The 20,439-nt window shown below is 39.9% G+C and overlaps 1 protein-coding gene across 1 annotated transcript in view; it reads left to right on the forward strand.

Annotated features, from left to right (window-relative positions):
* hmcn1 (hemicentin 1) overlaps positions 1–20,439 on the forward strand; it is a 578,667-nt gene that overhangs the window by 55,197 nt on the left and 503,031 nt on the right. Inside the window, exons 2-3 of the mRNA XM_048602072.1 lie at positions 2,717–2,787; positions 14,691–14,849. Of these exons, the coding sequence (XP_048458029.1) occupies positions 2,717–2,787; positions 14,691–14,849 (230 nt within the window). The remainder of the gene's footprint in view (positions 1–2,716; positions 2,788–14,690; positions 14,850–20,439) is intronic.

Below are 20,439 nucleotides of genomic sequence, written 5' to 3' on the forward strand. Positions count from 1 at the left end.
GATGATCTCAGAATGCTGGAACTGAGCAAACATTTTCCAAAATGTCTTTATACAATTAATGAACAGACAAATTGGTAAAAAGACATGACACTTTTTTTTGTCATGCATTTGTAGTTTAAATCAAAATCCAAATATGGTCCCATTCAGCACAATTTTTTGTTTGGTTTAATACTTCTCTTGTGTACTCATCATACTAAAAGCTTACATGAAAATTTATTAATTGTTGAACTTATTCCTTTCAACCTGATTATTGATCTCAATGCTAATCATGTGCATTGACACTCCCAGACAATCACCTTCATTGACCAGAGGTATTGTTGCCATTACCATATGTGGTGAGGACAACTTTGTTTCAAGGAGCAGTGAGATGGCACATTTTAGAGTTGAAAGTCAGTCAGGTGGCTGGACCAGTAGCTGACCCTAACAGATCAATCAAGGGAATGGTAGCCACTATTGAAGCCTGAACTGAAGAAAGAGAACACAGCACCATTTCAAGCAGGTAAGTGGGATCCAGAGTCACCAAAGTAAGTCAGGAAGAAAGTGAACTTTGGTGGTGGGGGAGGCCATAGAGAGAAGACAGCTTAATTGTGCTCCAGGACCATGGGTTATCTGCCATATTTTCTGCTGTTGGCAAAATGGTATTGGCCAAAATGGTGGAAGAAGTTGGGCACATCCTTCATCCCATTCCTAGAGGGTCTGAAAACATCAGCATGAAACGATGCACTCCAAATGTATTGGACTTACTGGTACCAAGGTATGTTGTAGGTAGGGTGGGGTGAGAAATTATTTGAAGGCAGGAAGAACTCCAGGAAACTGACTTCATTTCAGGTCGCTGGAGGGGTATTTTGGCTTGTACCCTGGTCCCACTACCAGTTTTACTTACCTTTGACCTTCCATGCCAGGTTTGATTTATACACAGAATTGTCAGAATTATACACAGGTTGTCCTGTTAAATAGAACAATAAACAGGATTGGTGTTCATGAACAGGATCTGAGTGGATAACAAGCCTTTTCTCAGTCATTTGAACTATGTGCCCATCTCATTCCCAATAGTCAGCATACGTCTAAAATTCTCCTTTAGTATATTAGAACCAACCCAGCTGGCCAGATAAACAGCAAAAGTTTTATTAGTGAGTCTTTTCAGTCAGTAAAATTATTGCATTTGAAAGAATTTTGCAGTCAATGGTAGGAAGCTTAGTTGTGCTTTACACTTTTATCCCTTGCTGAAATCCAGAGTGGAGTGGAAATCACATTGGATATGCAAGGTATAAAGTTGCCTTGTCTTTGACAGACTGACCCATGTGTGTGGAATTTTTCACAAGGCTGAAGAATGCAGGCTGTGTGTTCTCTGCTAAGTACTGTAATTTAATCACATTGACAAATTATCTCTTCCAAAGCCTAGGGTGTCTTTGTTCAATAGATGTACCACATAAAATTGCAAACTTGAACACTTCAATTTCCTGTCAAGTACATTGCCTGCTTGGTATGAAACATGATGCACTTAGTCTCTGCTGGACAAAAGTGGGCCAAAGGGTTAGACAGCCCATTGATGTTGATGAATGTGGCTGCGGAAAAATGCTAACATTCGTTACTCCCTAATTCATACTTTTGTGCTGTGAAACAGTCAACATCAATTGGATTTGGTGAAGTGTGCTTTTCAGGAGTTGAGCACTGGATGCCTTAGAGAGTTTGAGAATGTCAGAAAATTTATTTTCTGGAGCTATTCCAAATTTTCTGCATGGAAAACATATCTGTAAAGTCAGTTTGTGGCTTTGTGTAAAATATATTAGTGTTAAATTTTTAGCACTGGCATTATAATGTTTGCTGTTTAGAATTATGGTCTGAAATATTTGTGATTGTCTTGCTGTTTTATTCATTTCCTAATTATTATACAGTAAATTACTTGCATAACATACAGGACTTCATGTACGTATGAGAGCACTGCAAGTATTGATTATAATTGATATTAATCTATTTGTAAGCAAATCTGAGTCCCTCCTCAGAGGGAAAGAAAAAGTAGCAATAATTTACAGTGTGGTATCTGGAATTAAATTTGCCACAAGACATTGCAGCACAAGTAAGCCAGTCAGTCCATCAAGTTTGCCTCACGATTCATTTGAGAACATGACTGATATGATAATCTTCAAGAGCTCCACTTTTCCGCATTATCCCAAAAAGTTGATCTCCTTACTGATGTATAAATCTGTCTATTTCGGCCTTGAACACACTTAATGACCCCAAATTCTACAGCTCTCTGTGGTAAAGTCTTTCACAGATTCACTACCTGCTGAGAGAAAAATTCCTCCTCGTTTCTGTCTTAAACGGGTGATCCGTTACTTTGAGATTATGCTCTCTGGTTATAGGCTGTCCCACAAGCGGAAATAAGCTCTCTGTATTTTTGATCTTGAATCTTGACTTTTTGGGATGGGATGCTTCTTCAGAAAATCTGAAGAAGGGTCCTGACCTGAAACATCAACTTTCCTGAGGCTGCCTGGCCTGCTGTGTTCCTCTAGCTCCACACTTTATTATCTCTAACTCCAGCATCTGCAGTTCCTGTTATTTCAACCCCTAAGAATCTTGTATGTTTTACATTGAAGTATAAATAAATTGGGGGTTTCACACAAGAGTAGAAGGAATAATCTTTGTACACATTGATCACTATAGTTATTTCTGATTTTATTTAAATTTTAAAGGGTTGTATTTTTTTTCCCTACAGAGGTTGGCCCAGTCACCGTTACAACAGATCCAAAGAAATTTCAGTATGAACTCAGGGAACTATATGTACAGGTAAGGTAAAAATTACAAAAACGTGACAAACACATGACAAAAACCAGCCTTTAAATTTGATTTGGACTGCATCCCTGTCTGTGCTGAGGTTTCAACAACTGAGCATTGTTTTTTTTTCAAACTTAGAATCTCAGAATCAGCAGATTGTAAAACAGGGTCAACTGTTTGATAGATGTGTCCTCAGTAAGGCTACTTCTGCAACGCTATTCTGCAGAAATAAAATTTTCACGTTGCAATAGACTTCAGAGTCATAGAGTTATCCTAATGTGCTGTAACTGGACTAATTGGAACATTACACAGATACCAGCATTTCTGCTGCTATTCACTGATTTGTAGCTTCTGAAATAAAAACGATGACATCAGGTGAGGACTGGTCTGGTGTCAACTTTATGATCCTTGTGAAATATTAATGCTGACTATCTGGGCTCACAGATGAAGAATGGCTGTCAAGCAAAATATTGCAAGGTGGTCTTCCGTAGAATTTTAATATAATAAGGAGTTTGGTAAGAGCAGAAAACCAGGGAAAAAAATTTGCATTAAAAAAAGATCACATTTGTTTGTTTTCCCTCAAAGAATTGTTTGTGGTGGGACAAAAAAAGATTTTTGGTTTTGGAGCCCACGTGTCACTGGAAAACAAGGAACTTTTCTTCCATACTTACTTGATTTTAGATTATTGCGTGGAGATTGTATTAGTTACAATCTATTGTTTCTGACATTTTTTCATGCTTTTGGAGGAAAATTGAAATACATTCCTAATTATTTGAAAGAATCATGAAAATTATATTTTTATTTTCTTTGTTCTATCTTTCCAGGATTTTTAGGCAGTGATGAGAGAAAACTATTTGATTTCTGAGCTTACTAAAATAAATTCAGAATTCTCCATATTATCCTTTTGAAAATGGGTTTAAAAATCCTAATTGTGATAACTGTACTGATTGCACAGGTACTATGCTCATGTGGTGAGAGATACAATTCTTGGCACAAAATATGAGCATTTTATTTACTACTTTAATCTTCTTGGCAAAAGAAACCTTTTCTGCCATTATTTAATTTATGGTGCAACCTTACACTGTGGTTTTATGAAGGGACCTGGAAGAAATGTATTAGCTTATTTAACAATATTAATTCTCTAAATGCTAATAAGAAGCAATTTTTGGTCCCAAATTCTTTTCATCAGTTATAATATTTAAAATGAATGACAGTTTCATTTTTTTTTTGTCTTCAGATTTTCTTAGGAACATTTCCCTGTCTTGATTTTCATGTTCTAAAAATAAAACTCAACATGCTCAACACTGTTGCAGTAAGCCATCCATTTTCATCTGTTGGGGCAAGGCACACCTCTTCCTGTCAAAGAGAAGTGTTATGATCAGAGCTGATGTTGTTTTATTGGACAACTTGGATCCCAGACTGAAATCTGATAGATAGTAATTTGTTTTGTTTTGGTTAAAATTAGGTGGTATCTCGCTCAGACAGAAGCATGCAATTCTGCAAATTCTGTTTTAACAATAAAAAGTTTTATTAAGCCAAAGAAATGCAGTTAAATAAAATAAACTAATCTGTTTATTTACATTGCAAACTTAAAGCTTTTTAAACACACAGGAAAGCTATATTTCCATTAATGCCAAAATACTCTTGCACAAATTTCAAAACAAAAACGTCTCTTGTACACCACTTAACAACCTGTAAAGGTGTTCAACTCTTGAAACGAAGCAGGAATGTAAAAGTTTGCAAGGATATGTAAGCATCTTTTTCAGCTTCCAGGATACCTAGGGAAAACTTCTAAAGGTATGGTACTGTTACTGGTCCTAGCTGATGATGTTAGTGGACAAACCAGATCTTGGATTGAAATCTGGCTTGATAGATCGTGGTTTTTTTTTCGTTTCTAATGAGGTGGTGTCTCACTGAAACATAATCATGCAATGTGGTAGATTTGGTTTAACAATAAAACAGAAGTTTATTATGCAAAAAAATAGAATAAGCAGACCTATTTATACAACACACTTTCACAAAATTCATCTGAAAAACATTGTTTACAGTACATGTGTCAGAGATTCCATTCTCCATCACCCCTGAGTTTAATTTATCTGTGGCTTCAAGACCTTGTCTTGAGATTTTGATATCCTCTTCTTACAGTATTCAAACAACTGAACTTAAACTTTCTCCACTTCAAATAACCCCCTCAGAGTTTTAACCAAGTAGTACTTCTAGTTTGAAACTTCTAAACTAAACCATTGACAATGAAGTAACTTGTTTTTAGCAATTCTAAACTATCTGTTAAGGAGCAAATGCTTTACACGTTCTGTTTTAGTCAAGAACCACCAAAACCTCCCCCCGCCCCCGCAAAGAAACAATCACTCCCTGACCTTCTAAATTAGACCTAATGCACAATTATTTCCTGCATTCAATTGTAAACTTCTCCCAATGTTAACAAAAACCCATGGAAGTCTTCTTTCCTGTGTTTTAGAATAAATCAACATGGCTGCAGAACTGCTGAAAAATCTATCATTAAACACCTTCAGACACCAAGCATATGCCACTGATTCAAACTCAAATAATCCTGAAATAAATATGATCCATGATGTCTGCAGTCTATGGTGGTACCTTTCCTCATCTGAAGGAAATGATATCAAGGATGATACAGGTTGGGGGAGGGGTGGGATGGGGTGCATGATGGCCTATTGGTATTAGACTAGACATTAATCCAGAAACTCAGTTAATGTTCTGTGAACTCGGGTTTGAATACCACCATGGCAGATGGTGGGATTAGAATTCAATTTTAAAAAACTGTGGAGTTCAGAATCTTCTGATGACCATGAAACCATGGTCGAATATTATGGAAAACCCATCTAGTTCACTAATGTCCTTCAGGGAAGGAAATCTTGTCTGACCTACATGTGACTGTAGAGTCAAGGTATTGTGGCTGACTCTCAACTTCACTCTGAAATGCCCCTAACAAATCACTCCGTTATATAAATCGCTCTGAAGTCTCAACAAAGAAATGAAATGGACCTACGCACCAGAAAAGATGACAGCAGAAATGGCCCTGTCAACCCTACAAACTCTCAGACCAGTCAAGCATCAGCCTGACGGAGTTATGTTCATGGAATCATACCTTACAGGCAACCACCATCACCATAACCATCCCTGGATATATCCTGTCCCACTAGCAGGAAAGACCCAGCAGAGGTGGCAGCACAGTGGTATAGATGCGGGGCAGAGTTGCTCTGGGAGTCCTCAATGTTGACTCCTGATGGATTCAGATTAAACATGGGCAAAGAACCTTCTGCTGACTATCATGTAATGTCAAGGTTGCAAAATGTACTCTGGGTGGGGATTTCAATGTCCACGATGAAGATTAGTAGTGCTGCTGCTGAAAGGACGTAGCTGCTAGACCGGTCTGCAGCAGATGGTGAGGGAATCAACAACAGGGGATAACATAATTGATCTCATCCTTACCAATCTGTCTGCTTCAGGTGCATCTGTCCATGATAGTATGGTAAGAGTACCACTGCACAATCCTTGTGATGACAAAGTCCCGCCTTCACTTTTGAGAATAATCTCCCTTGTGTTGTGTGGCCCTATCGCCTTTCTCAATGCAACAGATTTCAAGCAGATCTAACAGCTCAAGGCTGGGTATCTATGAGGCCGTATGGGCCATCATCAGCAACAGAATTGTCCTGTGGAATAACCTGTAACCTCATGACCCGATATATCCCCCACTCAACCATTACCATTGAGCAGAGGGATCAACCCTCGTTCCATGGAGAGTTCAGGACAGCATGCCAGGAACAGCAGCAGGTGACCCTAATAATATGTCAGCCTGGTGAAGCTACCAAACGGGACTATTTGTGTGCCAAACAGCATGTGATATGTGATAGAGCTAAGCAATCCCACAACCAACAGATCAGATCTAAGCTCCACAGTCCTGCCACTTTAGTCGTGAAAGGTGGTGGACGATTAAACAACTCACTGGTGGAGAAGGCTGCACAAACATCCCCGTCCTTAATCATGGAAGCGCCCAGCACACCAGTGCAAAAGATAAGGCTGAAACTTTTGCAGCAATCTCCAACCAGAAGTGCCGAGTGATGATCCATCTCTGCCTCCTCCAGTGGTCCCCAGCATCATGGATACCAGTCTTCAGCCAATTCGATTCGTTCCACGTGATTCAAAAAAATGGTTGGAGTTACTAGATACTGAAAAAACAATAGGTCCTGACAACATTCTGGCACTTGTATCGAAGACTTTGCTGCCGGACATGCCACTTCCCCCAGCCAAGTTCTTCCAGTATAGTTTCAACACTAGCATCTACCTGCAATGTGAAAAATTGACCAACTATGTCTTGTACTTAAAAGCAGGACAAACCCAAACCGGCAAATTACTGCTCCATCAGTCTACTCTTGACTATCAGTAAAATGATGGAAGGTGTCATCAGCAGTGCTATTAAGCAGCACCTACTTAGGAATAACCTGTTCCGTGACACCCAGTTTGGGTTTCTGCGGGTCCCACAATGTTCTGAAGCATCCATGTGCAAATGCAACAAAATCTGTACAGTGTCCAGGCTTGGGCTGATAAGTGGCCGCACAAATGCCAGGCAATGACCATCTTCAATAAGAGACAATTTAATCAGCACCCCTTGATATTCAATGGTGTTACCATCACTGAATCCTCCATTTGTCAACATTTTGAGGATTACCATTGACCAGAAACTCAGCTGGACTCGCCATATAAACACAGTGGTTACAAGAACAGGTCAGAGGCTAGGAATACTGTGGCCAGTAACTCATCACCTGACTCCCCAAAGCCTTTCCAACATCTACAAGGCACAAGTGTGGAGTGTGATGGAATATTATACACGTACCTGGATGGATGCAGCTCCATCAATACTGTACAAGCTTGACATCATCAGGAAAAATAGGACTAAATTAATTTAGGATGTCTGATAGCATGGTCGAGTTGGACCAAAGTGTCTGTTTCCATGCTGTACAGCTCTATGACTCTATAACAAAGCAGCCTGATTGCTTGGCCCCACATTCACAAACATCTGCTCCCTCCACTACTGACACTCTGCAGCAATGTGTGCTTTCTACAAGATGCAGTGCAGATATTCACCAAAGATCCTTTAGCACCTTCCCAACCCATGACTGTTTCCATCAAGAATGACCAGGGCAGCAGAAACATGGGGACATTGTTGCCTGCAAGTTTCCCTCCAAGCTACTAACTATCCTGACTTGGAAATATATCGCTGTTCCTTTACTGTCACTGGGTCAAAATCCTGTAATACCCTCCCTAAGGGCATTGTGGGTCAACTTGCAGTATGTGGACTGCAGTGATTCAAGAAGGTAACTTAAAATCACCTTCTCAAGGGCTACTAGGGATGGGCAATAAATGCTGGCCAGCCACTGATGCCTACGTCCCATGAGTGAATTTTTTAAAAAAACAAAACTCCAGGCCTCCTGTATCACCTCTGCATCCTGAGGGGAAACATCAACTACGGTCTCCTAGGGTGGAGGTTGTTCAGCAGCTGCTGGTCCTGGGCTTGACGATACATTTTTCCATTTCCCCCTTCTCTACACCTTTATACTGCAACCACAGTGATAACTCCTGCTGTTCCTGGATCCAGTGGTCATGATTCCAGTGAAACTCTGTGGGGGAGAGGTTCTTAAAGAAGTGAGCGGTCTGCATTCATGTCACATGTAAATGTCCTTGATACAGTGGAACATGGACCACTCTGACAACGAAGGCCATGGAGAATCTGTACGTGATCCTTTGTCATTGTGGATGTTATTCCAATGTATGCTGCACAAGCCATACCATGCAAATACAGAAGAGCAGTGCAAATGTGGCAGGGTTACTGAAACCTTGTCCACTTCCCCACCTCACCCAAGAAAGGTAACATTACATCCAAGAACATGTTGGCAAATACTTAGTGAAGGTGAAAGAACATGAGCTCCATGCCCTTGTGCAGCCTATGAGATTTTGAATTGTCTTTGTGAATGGCAGCCTGCGGTGATTTATTTTTAGGTTGACTGTGATTGATTGATTATGTCTGCTTCAGAGATGACATGATCAGCTTCTAATGGCCATTGACATGGTAAGATTGCCTGTGACTTGGATTTTGACCCCTCCTGTTTGGACAGTATGTATTTCATACACAGGTCACTGTGTTTAGACATGTCTTTAACTGTATTAGGGCCTGATTTAATGTAATTTTTAAAAATTTATTCGTGGGATGTAGGCGTCACTGGTTGGATAAGCATTTATTGCCTGTCCCTAGTTCTCTTTGAGAAGGTGATGACGAGCTGCCACCTTGAGCTGCTGCAGTCTGTGTGCTAATTGTCCCTTGAAGGGCCTCACTTTATGCACAAGCAGAGCCTCCATGCTAAGATAGGAAGGAAAAGCTTACCGCACCAACTCTGGAGGTGGTGGCAGCCATTTTTGATTTCGGCAAATTTTGAGATTTGGATAAAGGTGGAACGTAACACAGATCACACTTTTTGCAAAGTCACAGGCTCAGCTTCTCGATCTAAGTGACCCACAATTCCCCCCCACCCCCCACCACCAAAAAATAAATTCATGTTCCTTTTCTTCCTTCTATTCACTGCTGAATCCATCAGTTCTGAATTTGCATACATTCCCATTCAACTCTTTAATTTATGTCATCACCTGACCCCCCACCCCACTTCCGAGCCCGGCCCTGTAGCTTAGCCCCATAGATGCACTCATCAAAGCCGGGGCAGTGGTAAGCATCACTGACCCTCTTCCCACAGTGTGTGTTGAGAACTAAGTGAAGCGCCCTGAGGTACATACTGGTCTGATGCATGAAATAGGTTCTTGTGTACAAAACAGCCTGGTAGCAGCATTGCAATGAATGGTGTTGGTGTGCTCCAACATGCAACATTGAAGTGGATAACTCTATATTCTGTGTGAGTTGGAGATGTTCCATAATGATGTCTTGAGTCTGTAGCAAGTCTGATGCCAACCTCCATGGATAGGATTTGTAGGCATTTGCTGCCCTGAGATATTGGGGACTGTTGGTCAAGATTGAGGACCAGAGGAGCAAGCAGTAAGCTGGTACTCTGACTTTTGGGTAAGGAATTGGCACCATCCAGTTTCTCTCCACTGTGTGGGAGATTGGGAAACGGCATATAGATGAGTCGAGATGGAAATAGGCCTCTCACCACTTGCTAGCGAGATTCTCTTCGCTGTTCAAATCTTGAGTAGAAAATCAGATGTTTCTTTTCCTCTGCATTGATAGTCCTATTTGCTCCAACCTCGCTATGTTTTTCTAACTATCCAGTCGCTAGGAAGATTCAACCCATTGATTAATCATTTAATTTACAAATATAAACTTCATTAATCTGCATGTTATTTAATTTATTAGTTTATTTTTAAACTGTTGGGCCAGCTTTTGCTAATTTTCTAGGGAATGAAACCCTGGTCCCCTACACCATGATTGTGAATTTCAGTTCTAGCAAAGATTGACTTCCAGCCTTCTAACATGTGATTTGTTTTGTGGGTTAGTTCCCTACTAAGGCAAGAGTATAGTCTGGGTTGCTGCCTTCTGTGGAAATCTCAGAAGCTCATTCATTTTTGGAATAGTCCTGGTACTGGAAACAGCAAAGAAGACCTCAGCCTGGCTTCTTGACAAGAGCAAGATTGATGGCAGTAAGCAGTTCAAAGTGGGAAGGGAAATGAGTTTTCATATTTTCAAATAAAGAGCTTCAATAGATAATTTTGCGCTCAAACATCAGGAACAAATTAATCAGTGCTAGTAGGATTGACAGGTGAACATATACTGGTCTGTTTTCTCTCTCTCTCTCTCTCTCCTCACCACCATTTCCCCTCAATATGATGCTTTTCTCTGCCAAGGATGAAGGGGGACACCAGTGAATATATTCTTTCTATGTAATTGAAGCTACCTTCATAATTTTCTTTTGGTCTGCAGTCTCTTCTATAAGTTCTTTCTGTGAAAGTCAAAGGCTGCATTTTTTTGTGTAGGCCTCTGATTAATTAGGACTATCCAGCAATCCTCTAACTTTTGCATTCTTAATGATTTCAGAACTGCCAGGAAACATTACTTTTTAAAAGGACTAGTAGACATTGGAATGATTTTCAACTAGTGCTTGACGGCTTATTTTTTAAATTTGTTCTTGCCAAATACTGTTGCTAATGGGGAAGTGGACAATTTGCAGCCAGCATTCCATTCATTTTGACATAGCTATCTTGATTCCAGATGTGCCCTTCTGTTGAGCCTGAAAGCCATGTTGTGTATCACTCATAAGTTATTACTAAAAAGATATACGATCTTGTATTGGCTCCAAAACATTAATTGTCTACTTCCTTTGCATGTTGCAGGAAATAATTAGATATTTTTCATAATTTTATATATAAATCAGTGTATTAATATATTAAAATTCAAATAAAACTTATGTGAATGTGTTTTTTTTTAAGTAAACACTAAAAGCACTCCTTCACCCAAAAAGTAATTAATGCCCTTAACTAGAGTCGTGGAAGCAGGAAATTTGGAAATATTTGTAATTGCATATCTCTCTTTTTGCATTTATCTATGATTTGGTATCTTGAATAACATTAGTTAATATTAACTAAAGATAAATTTCACCATGTATAAACCATCTCGAGAATGTAGTCAGTAACGAAGTGTATATTTAACATTATTTTAAGATCAACCTATATGAAAACTATTTTCTTAATAAGGAGGCAAATTCTGTCTGAAATGTCTCTGATTTCAAAGTACATAATTCAAGTTCAAAATATTAAGCAAAACAATGTTCATAAGTGTTAATGATATCAATAGAATCAGGACATGCATGACTGTAATAACAGTTTGGGACCACAAACTTGTACTCATTCCATTGGAACCCTGGTCAAACTTTGGAAATCTGCCAGGGTAGTTAGTCTTGAGAGAACATTTGAAAATCTGCATCCCCACAGTTGTCCATTAAGGTGGCTGACCACAGCTTTTATTCCTTTTATTGCATTGAATTCTACCCTTTTTGCAGGTAGCTTTGCAACATTTACCCCAAGTGTATCTGGGTGAACACAACGAAGGGCTTCTAGTACAATATTTCCAACTATTTACTAATGGGAAGAACAGTCATGGCCACCTCACAACAACGTAACCTTAATTTGTATCTCTTAATTGGAGATCCTCGGAATATGTAGCCCTCTGATCATTATTCTAATCCATCAGTTTTGCAGTCTTGATTTCCCTTCAAACTAAACAGGCCACCTTCCTGGCCAATCATAACTGTAGCTTTTACTTCTGTTTACTGCTAAGCTAGACTTGTTGAAGCCCAAATGCGTTCCAGCTATAACTTCACTTTGTTCCATTTGTACTTTCTTTAAAACTATACTATTGTATTCAGTACTTAACAAGATGTGAACTTCAGCAATTTTCTTGACAACATCTCCTAAAATCCATAAATCATCCCAATAACACACGCAAATTAAGACTTTAGTCCACAACAATTTGATAATTTTAAGACTCATTAATTGCCATAAAGTGAAATATAACAGGAGGAAAGCGAGGTAGTGAGGAACAAAGGCATGGGAAGGAAATTCGAGCTTAAGATTGAAGGCACAGCCATTAAAGATGAAGCAATTAACATTGTTGCTTGAGAGTGCAGAATTCGCAAGTACAGACATCTGAGTTGTGGAGAAGGGAGAGGTTACAAGAACAGTCAGGAGAAGCCAAAAGAATTAATATAATTCTCATAGCTTTTTTTTAACGAGTTAGGGATAATTTGGATCTCCATCTAAGTGAAAAGTATAGCCACTCAGATGCTGGATAGAAATATTGTAGTTCTGTTAGTAGTGGGATTAAAAATTTATTATACTAGTCTTTGTTTTGAACAATTCCAGTTGACAGAGCATAGAATTCTTTGATTCTTTAATTGCTTTTAAGTTACGATGATGCGAAGATGTACAGAACAGGGTGTTTGGGACCAGCCTAAAGAATCCAATGAAATTCATTGCTGTGAAATGAATGTCACATGTTTTGTAAGGCATAATTTCTTTGACACAATTTTAACAAAATTTTCTCTGCCAGTCCAAGTTACAAACTTGAAGGAACTAAAGGAGTCAAAAACCTTACAAGTATATATTTTAATTCAGTTATGATATCAGCTTATCTCATTCAAATATAACACTACTAGGATGTTTCATCAAGAACCATATTATATTCTGAATGGCATACTTAACAGCTAGACTGTGAAAATGAGCCTTATTTTTCCACCATCAGAGCAGGAAAATCGACGTTTTAGGTTTATGTTAAATCTGAAACATTGACTTTCCTGTTCCTCTGTTGCCTGACCTGCTATATTCCTCCAGCTCCACTCTGTATTGACTCTGACTCCAGCATCAGCAGTTCTTGCTATCTCCTTATTGCTTCCATGTTCAGAAACTGGTTTGTGAGGATTTGGCTGAACTGAGATTGGGTGGCTGTTTTGGTTCCAGTTAAGTTATGGAAGGAAAATCAGTCAGGATTCCTTCATCTTGTTATTTGCAGTAATCCCTTTCAGAAGTGTGTGTATAAACCTTGGGAGGGAACTGGCTCAAGCTCAGTTCTGATGCATTCTATTCAGTTAAGGTGGCAGCTGGCATATTGCCATGGCTCACGCTTAGATTTATTCTTTCAGAAAAGTTGTCGGATGAGCTGGAGTGAGAATTGAGTAAGAAGAGATTTGGCATTGGATGTTGAGAAAAATATTTCCTGGAAATAGTATCTGTGGAGAGTCAGAGTCACAAAGCATGGAAACAGATCCTTCAGTCCAACTCATCTTTGCTGACCAAGTTTCCCAAATTAAACTAGTGTCATTTGCCTGTGTTTGGCCCATACCCCTCTAAACCTTTTCTATTCATATATCTTTCCAAATGTCTTTTAAATATAGTAGCTGTACCTGCATCTACCACCTTTCTCTGGCAGTTCATTCCAAATACGAACCACCCTCTGTGTGAAAACATTTCCTCTCCAGTCCCTTTTTAAATCTTTCTTCTCTCATCTTTAAAATGATGCACTCAGGTTTTGAATTCTCCACCCTAGGGAAAAGACCATTGCTATTCATCTTATCACCTGCCCTTATAAACCTCTAAAAGGTCACCCTCAGCTGCCTATGCTCCTGTAGAAAAAGTCCCAGCTTATCCAACGTCTCCTTAAAACTAAAACCCTCCAGTCCAGGCAATATCCTAGTAAATCTTTTCTGAACCCTGTCCAATTTAATAATATCCTTCCTATCTCAGGGGGACCAGAGCTGTACACAGTACTCCAAAAGTAGCCTCACCAACAACCTGTTAAACTGCAACACAACGTCCCAACTCCTATACTTGGGTCTGAGCAATGAAGACAAGCATGCCAAACGCCTTCTTTACCACTCTGTCTACCTGTGATGCAACTTTCAAAGATCTATGTACCTGACCCCCAGGTGTCTGTTTTACAAAACTTTCCAAGGCCCTACCATTAATTCTATAAATCCTGCCCTTATTTGTCTTACCAAAATGGAACACCTTGCTTTTATCTAAATTAAACTCCATTTGCCACTCCTTGGCCCATTTGGCCCAATTGATCACGATTCCTTTGTAATCTTGGATAATCTTCCTCACTGTTTACTATATCACCAATTTTGGTGTCATCGACATAGTAAATCTTCCATCAAAACTGGTAGAAGGTTATTGACCTGAAAACTTGGTTCATTTTCTCTTTTACAGATGGAGCCAGACCTTCTGAGCATTCCTAGCGTTTTCTGTTTATGACCACTGTGCTTCCAGATTTCCAATAGCCACAATATTTTTCTTTTCCAATGATAATTAAGTCAGCTTTACTGATCCTTGTAGATGGCTGGAGTCAGTTTTGTTGATGTAAATTCTGGCTTGCTGTTTCAAAACAGGGTGGTGGTGACTGTCCAGAAATGAGCATCACTGCAATCAAGATTGCATTGGAAATTTCCCTTCCTGGATCTTTCATCTACGTCTTCACAGATGCACGTTCGAAGGACTACAGGCTCACTCATGATGTTCTGCAGCTTATCCAACAGAAACAGTCTCAGGTGAGTTATGAACAGATTACACTATGCCCTTGAGTTTCATAGGAAATTTTGAGAAAATTGAGGAATGATACAATATACAAATTATGTACTTCATATAGGACCACAGAACTTAGGAGTAGAATCAAGCCATTCAGCCTAATGAATCTGTGCCATGGTTCAATGACATCATGGTTATTCTGAATCCTCAACTCCACTTGCCTACCTTTGTTACTGATAACTCTTGTTTCCCTGACTGATTTTTTAAAAAAAATAATCTGTCTATCTCCGTCTTGATTATGCTTAATGACCCAGACTCTCTAGCGCTCTATGGCAAAGAATTCCACACATTGACTACATCTAAGAAGATTTTCCCCCTCAACTCTCTTAAAAGGGTGACTCCTTATTTTGAGATTATGCCTTCTTGTCCTGGATGCTTCCATAAGGGGAAATAACCTTTATGCATCTAACCTATCAAATCCAGAAAGAATCTTGAATGTTTCAATAAGGTTGCCTCTCACTCTTCTAAATTCCAATCAGTACAAGCCTACCGTGCTCAAAAGACAGCTCCTCCATACCCAGAATCAGCCTAATGAACCTTTTCCCGACTGCCTCCAATGCCAGCATTTCTTCCTAAGGGGCCCAAAAACTGTTCACAGTATTCCAGCTTTGGTCTGTTGACTGCCTTTGTATAGTTTTAAGAAAACAACCCACTTTGATTCTACATTGCCTCTGTCTTTGAAATGAAGATCAACATCCTTAAAATCCATACCCTTCCCCACGTTAACCCAACTCTGTCTTTATTACTTTGCCAATCTTGTATCCCTGCTAGCGACCTATCTCCAACACCATGGACTCTTCTAAGCAGCCTAACATTATGGTACCTTATCAAGAGCCCTCTGAAGAATCTTTCCTCTAAGTTATCTACAAAAATTGAAAAGCACAGTTGTCCTACTCTCTTCTGTGCTTCACAACATCTGTTTTCCATTCTTGTATATACCAACAACCATTGTCTGTCTGCTTTTCAATCGTGTATCGGTTAGGCCCTATTTATCCAACAAATGTTGATTCATGAAATACATATATGGAACAATGGCAATGCATTTCTGAAATCCATTGGCATTAATGTGGAATGAGACAAGATGTGTACAAGAAAATTTTCTGATTCAGTATATGGATGAACCTATTAGAGAAGGAGCAAAACTTGATCCACTCTTGGGAAATAAGGCAGAGCAGATGACTGAGGTGGCAGTGAGCGACCACTTTTTGGGGCCAGTGGTCATAATTCTCTTAGTTTTAAAATAGTGATGGAAAAGGATATGCTGGATTGAAAAGGTAAAACTCTAAATTGGAGGAAGGCCAGTTTTGATGATATTAGGCAAGAACTTTCAAAAGATGATTGGGGGTGGATATTTGCAGGTAAAGGGGCAGCTGGAAAGTGGGAAATGCTCAAACTTGAGATGATGAGTCCAGAGACAGTATGTTCCTGTTAGGGTGAAGGGCAGGGCTGGTAGATGTAGGGAATGCTGGATGGCTAGAGAAATTGAGGTTTTGGTCAAGAAAAAGAAGGAAGTATATGTCAGGTATAGACAGCAGGGACCGAGTGCATTTGTGGAAGAGTATAAAGCAGTCAAAGTATATTTAAGAGGGAAATCAGGAGGGCAAAAATGGGATATAGCTTTGGCACATTGGGTTCAGGAGAATCCAAAGGGATTCTACAAATATAGTTTTGGACTGCCCTACCCTGGGAAAAGGGCCTTGGCTATTCACCCTACCCATGCCCCCTCATGATATTTATAAACGTCTATAAGGTCACCTCTCAGCTTCCAACGCTCCAGGGAAAATAATCCCATCCTACTCGGCCTCTCCCTGTAACTCAAACCTACTAAACATGGCAACATCCTTGTAAATCTTGCCTGAACCCTTTCAAGTTTCACAACATCCTTCCTGCAGCAGGGAGACCAAAATTGAACATAGTATTCCAAAAGTGACCTAACCAATTTCCCATAAAGCTGCATGATGACCTCCTAACCCCCTCTACTCAATGTAGTGACCAACAAAGGCAAGCATACCAAACGCCTTCTATCCTATCTAACTGCGGCTCCACTTTCAAGGAACTGTGAACCTGCACTTCAAGGTGTCTGTGTTCAGCAACATTCCCCAGGACCTTACTATTAAGGGTTCAAGTCCTACCGTGATTTGCCTTTCCAAAACACAGCACCTCACATTTATCTAAATTAAACTCCATCTGGCATTCCTCGGCCCAGCTGATCAAGGTCCCGTTGTACTCGGAAGCAACCTTTTCGGCTGTCCACTACAACACCAAAATTGGTGTCATCTGCAAACTTATTAACCATACCTCCTACATTCACATCCAAATCATTTATATAAATGACAAAATGCAGTGGACCCAACACAGATCCTTGTGGCACACTGCTGGTTACAAGCCTCAAGTCCGAAAAGCAACCCTCCACCACCTCCCAGTCTCCTTCCTTCAAGATGTTCTATATCCAAAAGAGTAACTTGGGAGAGAATAGGGCCATTTACTGATCAGCAAGGCTGCCTATTGTGGAACTGCAGGAGATGGGGAAATATACTAAATGAGTATTTTGCATCAGTGTTTACTGTTTACAGAAGGATATGGAAGCTAGAGAACTTGGGGAAATAAATAGCAACATCTTGAAAATTGCCCATATGACAAAGGAGGTGGTGCTGGACATCTTTAAAATGCATAAAGATGATAAATTCCTGGGACCTGATCAAGTGTACCCTAGAACTTTGAGAAGCTGGGGAAATGGTTGTGGGGCCCTTTGCTGAGATATTTTTATCATTGATTGCCACAGATGAGGTGCTGGAAAACTGGAGATTAGCTAATGTGGTGCCACTATTTAAGAAAGGTGGTAAGAAAAAGCCAGGGAACTATCGACCTGACGTCATTGGTGGGTAAGTTGGAGGGGATCCTGTATTTGGAAAGGCATGGACTGATTAGGGACTGTCAACATAGCTTTGTATGTGGGAAATCGTGTCTCACTAACTTGATTGAGTGGTTTGAAGAAGTAAGGAAGAGGATTGATAAAGGCAGCGCAGAACGCTTCAATAAAGGTCCACGTGTTGGACTGGTTAACATGATTAGATCACGTGGAGCATGGGGAGGTAGCCATTTTGGATATAGAACATCTTGAAGGAAGGAGACTGGGAGGTGGTGGAGGGTTGCTTTTCGGACTTGAGGCTTGTAACCAGCAGTGTGCCACAAGGATCTGTGTTGGGTCCACTGCATTTTGTCATTTATATAAATGATTTGGTTGTGAATGTAGGAGGTGTGGTAAATAAGTTTGCAGATGACACCAATTTTGGTGTTGTAGTGGACAGCCGAAAAGGTTGCTTCCGAGTACAACGGGACCTTGATCAGCTGGGCCGAGGAATGCCAGATGGAGTTTAATTTAGATAAATGTGAGGTGCTGTGTTTTGGAAAGGCAAATCAGGGTAGGACCTGTACCCTTAATAGTAAGGTCCTGGGGAATGTTGCTGAACACAGACACCTTGAAGTGCAGGTTCACAGTTCCTTGAAAGTGGAGCCGCAGTTAGATAGGATAGAAGGTGTTTGGTATGCTTGCCTTTATTGGTCACTACATTGAGTAGAGGGGGTTAGGAGGTCATCATGCAGCTTTATGGGAAATTGGTTAGGTCACTTTTGGAATACTATGTTCAATTTTGGTCTCCCTGCTGCAGGAAGGATGTTGTGAAACTTGAAAGGGTTCAGGCAAGATTTACAAGGATGTTGCCATGTTTAGCAGGTTTGAGTTACAGGGAGAGGCCGAGTAGGATGGGATTATTTTCCCTGGAGCGTTGGAAGCTGAGAGGTGACCTTATAGACGTTTATAAATATCATGAGGGGGCATGGGTAGGGTGAATAGCCAAGGCCCTTTTCCCAGGGTAGGGCAATCCAAAACTAGAGGGTTTAAGGTGAGAGGGGAAAGATTTAAAAAGGACCTAAGGGACAACTTTTTCATGCAGAAGAATGGAATGAGCTGCCAGAGGAAGTGGTGGAGGCTGGTACAATTACAGCATCTAAAAGGCATCTGGATGGGTACATGAATCAGACAGGTTAAGAGAGATGTGGGTCAAATGCTGGCAAATGGGACTGGATTAAAGTTTTCCAGAAGATTTGTAGCTCGGGTTGTGGATGAGGTTGTAGATATGCTTGCTGAGCTGGTGGGTTTGGTTGCAAACGTTTTGTCACCCTGCTAGGTAACATCGTTAGTGAGCCTCCAGTGAACACTCCACTCCATCAAAAAACATATTGAATCACACCCTGTGTACAGACTGCTGAGAAACAGAACCGGAAGTAATACCAACCACCCCAGCAAACCAAGGCGTATGAATAACGAGCAGAACAGAGCACCGCTTCACCGGAGAAGCACTGACGATGGGACTAGATTAATTTAGGATATCTGGTCAGCATGGATAAATTGGACTGAAGGGTCTGTTTCCATGCTGTACAGTTCTATAACTCCATGCAGATAGAGGAATACAGCAGTGTGCTTTGTGAACAAGAAGAAGTGAATGCTTTTATCATCCAATACTCTCGCAATTTGAATTGTACAATCCATGTCTAAAATGGTAAAATTTGTTTCTTCACTAATATTAATGAAAATGTATGCGTAACAGGCCTTAATTTGAGTGTCCTCAGTTCTTGTACAAAACCTTTTAGGGATAATGTGTCCATTTTGTGCCAGTCAAGGGCAATTTTGAACTGTGTGGAAACTCTACATCTTAAAAACTAATTCAAATTGTTGAAACTAATTTCAATTAGGACTTTTACAGTTCAGAAACTTTCATTCCATCAAATAGTCATCAGGATTTGAACCTTAATTTCTGTCATTCAGTTATTTTTGTTTTAGGTTGCTTTCCAATTATTTTAGGTTTATTCGTTGCATTGATTTTTGGCTTCATAGCTAAGAAACATGATAATTCGGCATTCTTTGATTTTTTTTTTCCCCCGAATTGTCTGGATGAGCCAGTGCAGAACTAAATTTGTTTATCCAGAAAACCTCCCAGTTTGGCTGAGGAAGCAGGAGTAGTTAATACAAAGACTGGAAATGTCTATTACTGAGGTATTCAGACAGTATTGAAATACAAAATTGTGTTGCAAACTCTGTCTGCTAAAGTTGTACTTGTACCTAAATTAAGATTTTGGTGCATTATCATATGTAAAAGTTATTGAGCTATTGCTTCCTATACATCAAAAACAAAATTTAGCTATTGTGCTGGTAGTAGACCTTGAGGGAATATATTTTATTGCCGCCTCATTTGAAGTTCAGACCCAGGAGGATGGAAAAGATACATTTATATCAAAACTTGAATTGAAGGGATTGTAATGTTGTGGTGGGACTGTTTTGGAAGTGATCTGCATGGGAGAATTTTGCTGAGCTAGTTTATATAATTATCTGGAACTCGTAGAACAAATGAAATTTCCCCAGCAATTTAAAAACAAAACATGTTTCGGAAGTTGTCAGCCAGATAATTTGGTTGGCCATCCTGCCATGGAATAAATAATAACCCTGTATGTTTTCTTAGTGTCTCTTGTGCATTGGCAAACTAATCCGGAAAATGC

The sequence above is a fragment of the Rhincodon typus genome, chromosome 10 (assembly GCF_021869965.1).
Source record: "Rhincodon typus isolate 14 chromosome 10, sRhiTyp1.1, whole genome shotgun sequence".
NCBI classification, from domain to species: domain Eukaryota; kingdom Metazoa; phylum Chordata; class Chondrichthyes; order Orectolobiformes; family Rhincodontidae; genus Rhincodon; species Rhincodon typus.